The sequence below is a fragment of the Geospiza fortis genome, unplaced genomic scaffold (genome assembly GCF_000277835.1).
Source record: "Geospiza fortis unplaced genomic scaffold, GeoFor_1.0 scaffold40, whole genome shotgun sequence".
In the NCBI taxonomy this organism is placed as follows: Eukaryota; Metazoa; Chordata; class Aves; order Passeriformes; family Thraupidae; genus Geospiza; species Geospiza fortis.
Genome location: NW_005054297.1, coordinates 13,912,845 through 13,914,575, shown reverse-complemented (window position 1 = coordinate 13,914,575; position 1,731 = coordinate 13,912,845). Strand labels below are relative to the sequence as shown.

The 1,731-nt window shown below is 47.3% G+C and overlaps 1 protein-coding gene across 1 annotated transcript in view; it reads left to right on the top strand.

Annotated features, from left to right (window-relative positions):
• Positions 1–148: 148 nt before the first annotated feature.
• Positions 149–1,731, top strand: part of KDR (kinase insert domain receptor) — a 29,610-nt gene continuing 28,027 nt past the window's right edge. Inside the window, exons 1-3 of the mRNA XM_005415657.3 lie at positions 149–232; positions 892–1,007; positions 1,500–1,696. Coding sequence (XP_005415714.2) covers positions 149–232; positions 892–1,007; positions 1,500–1,696 — 397 coding nt within the window. The remainder of the gene's footprint in view (positions 233–891; positions 1,008–1,499; positions 1,697–1,731) is intronic.

The window sequence follows — 1,731 nt, the reverse complement described above, 5'->3', positions numbered from 1 at the left end:
CAGGGTGTCCTGCCTGCTGGGCTCCAGCATCAGCTGTCGTTTCCGAGAGCAAAATGTCCCTGGAGCCAAACGCGGGAAACCTGTCATCGGAAGAACCTGCTCGGAATGCAAGTGATTAGAGCCCGGGGAAACGCTAGCGACACGGGGCATGTCCCGCTCTGGGCACGCTTTCTTTGGCCCGGCTGTCACGGCTGGGGCTGCGGCTCGGCCCGGTGAGCCGGGATTCCTGAAGGTGATGGCAGCAGCTAGGGAGGAGTGAAAATCTTTCCCTGTGGTACTCCCAAATGTTGCACAAGTTGGGCTGGTGCCTCAGAGCAAGCACTGACACCCAGATCACAGCCCTCACCAGCGCCAGTGGCTCCGGGTGGGTGCGATGCAAACTGCTGTGCTGACGGTCTGGGAGTAAATTTTGCCTAACTTCTTAGGAGGAAAGAGAAACTTGGAAAATCATGGCATAAAATAAATAATTGGGATTTCAAACTATAAAAATAGTTTCTTTGCATAATTCATTGATCAGTAGTCTCAAAGAAGTATATTCGATTTATTATAAGAAAAGTTGGTCATCCCCAGGGGAGTGAGATCATCAGATGAAGGTTCACTTCGTTTCAATGTCCCACATCCTCTTGTTAGACCTTGAAGTTGGCAATGCAAGAAAACAGGAACTCCACCCTGGCTGCTGAATTGTAGTGCTCTGCAGCTAGCTCCTGACCATCTGCCTTTGCTTCCTGTTATGACAGAATTTTTGAACTTTTTGGGATGTGTGAAAAATCATGATTTACCCTTCGCTGCTAAATAGGTGATGCGAAAGTGTCCACTTAAAACCTGATGAATATTTCTGTATATAATACTTTTCTGATTGAGTAGCATTTACTTGTTTATTGGATTTATTAGAGAGGTTTCATACATGTTTTTGCAGGTTTATGTATGTCTCTGGATCAGCCAACCCTTAGCATCCAAAAAGATGTCCTCACAATAATGGCAAACAACACACTAAATATTACTTGCAGGTAAGGACAAGTCTGTTCAGCATGATTTTGATGATTGGTAATTTATACAGTGAGCTTTTGTACAGAATCATACATGATGTGATCTCTCTCCTGTCAGGCCTCCTGTTTTCTCTTCACTCCCTTTGTGCCTTCTGCCTCACTTTTCCCTGGCAAGTTTTAGAAATTATGTGCGCAGGCTGCAGCAAGAGAGAGCTGGGGAGTGTAGGGGAGCTGGGGGAGGAAGCATTGGCTGTGTCCTTGTGGATCCTGCTGGTGAGCCATACTCTCAGTGCTCTCTTTTGGGTGATTTGTCACTTAGATTCAGCAGAATGTAAACCTCAAGTAGCTTCAGTGTAGCTCTTGGCAGTAGGTTGTGTGTATGAATTTGTCCTACATGGTTTGATGCTCTCTCTGTGTGATGGGGTGAAGCCCATCCCTCTCCATAGCCACAGAGACTGGTGGGGCTGGGGTTCATATCACAAGTGTCTGCTGCTCTAACATCTGCTTTCCCAGAGGTCAGAGACCACTGGAGTGGTCGTGGCCAAGCAAGCAGAGCAATGCTGAGAGGCGTATCTCCGTGACAGAGTGCAGTGATGGCCCCTACTGCAAGACACTTACTCTGAGCAAAGTCATTGGCAATGACACAGGGGACTACAAGTGCCTTTACAGGGACAGCCAGGCAGCTACAACCATTTATGTTTATGTTCAAGGTAAGTGCTTACACAGCTCTCAGGTGTCTCTTTCC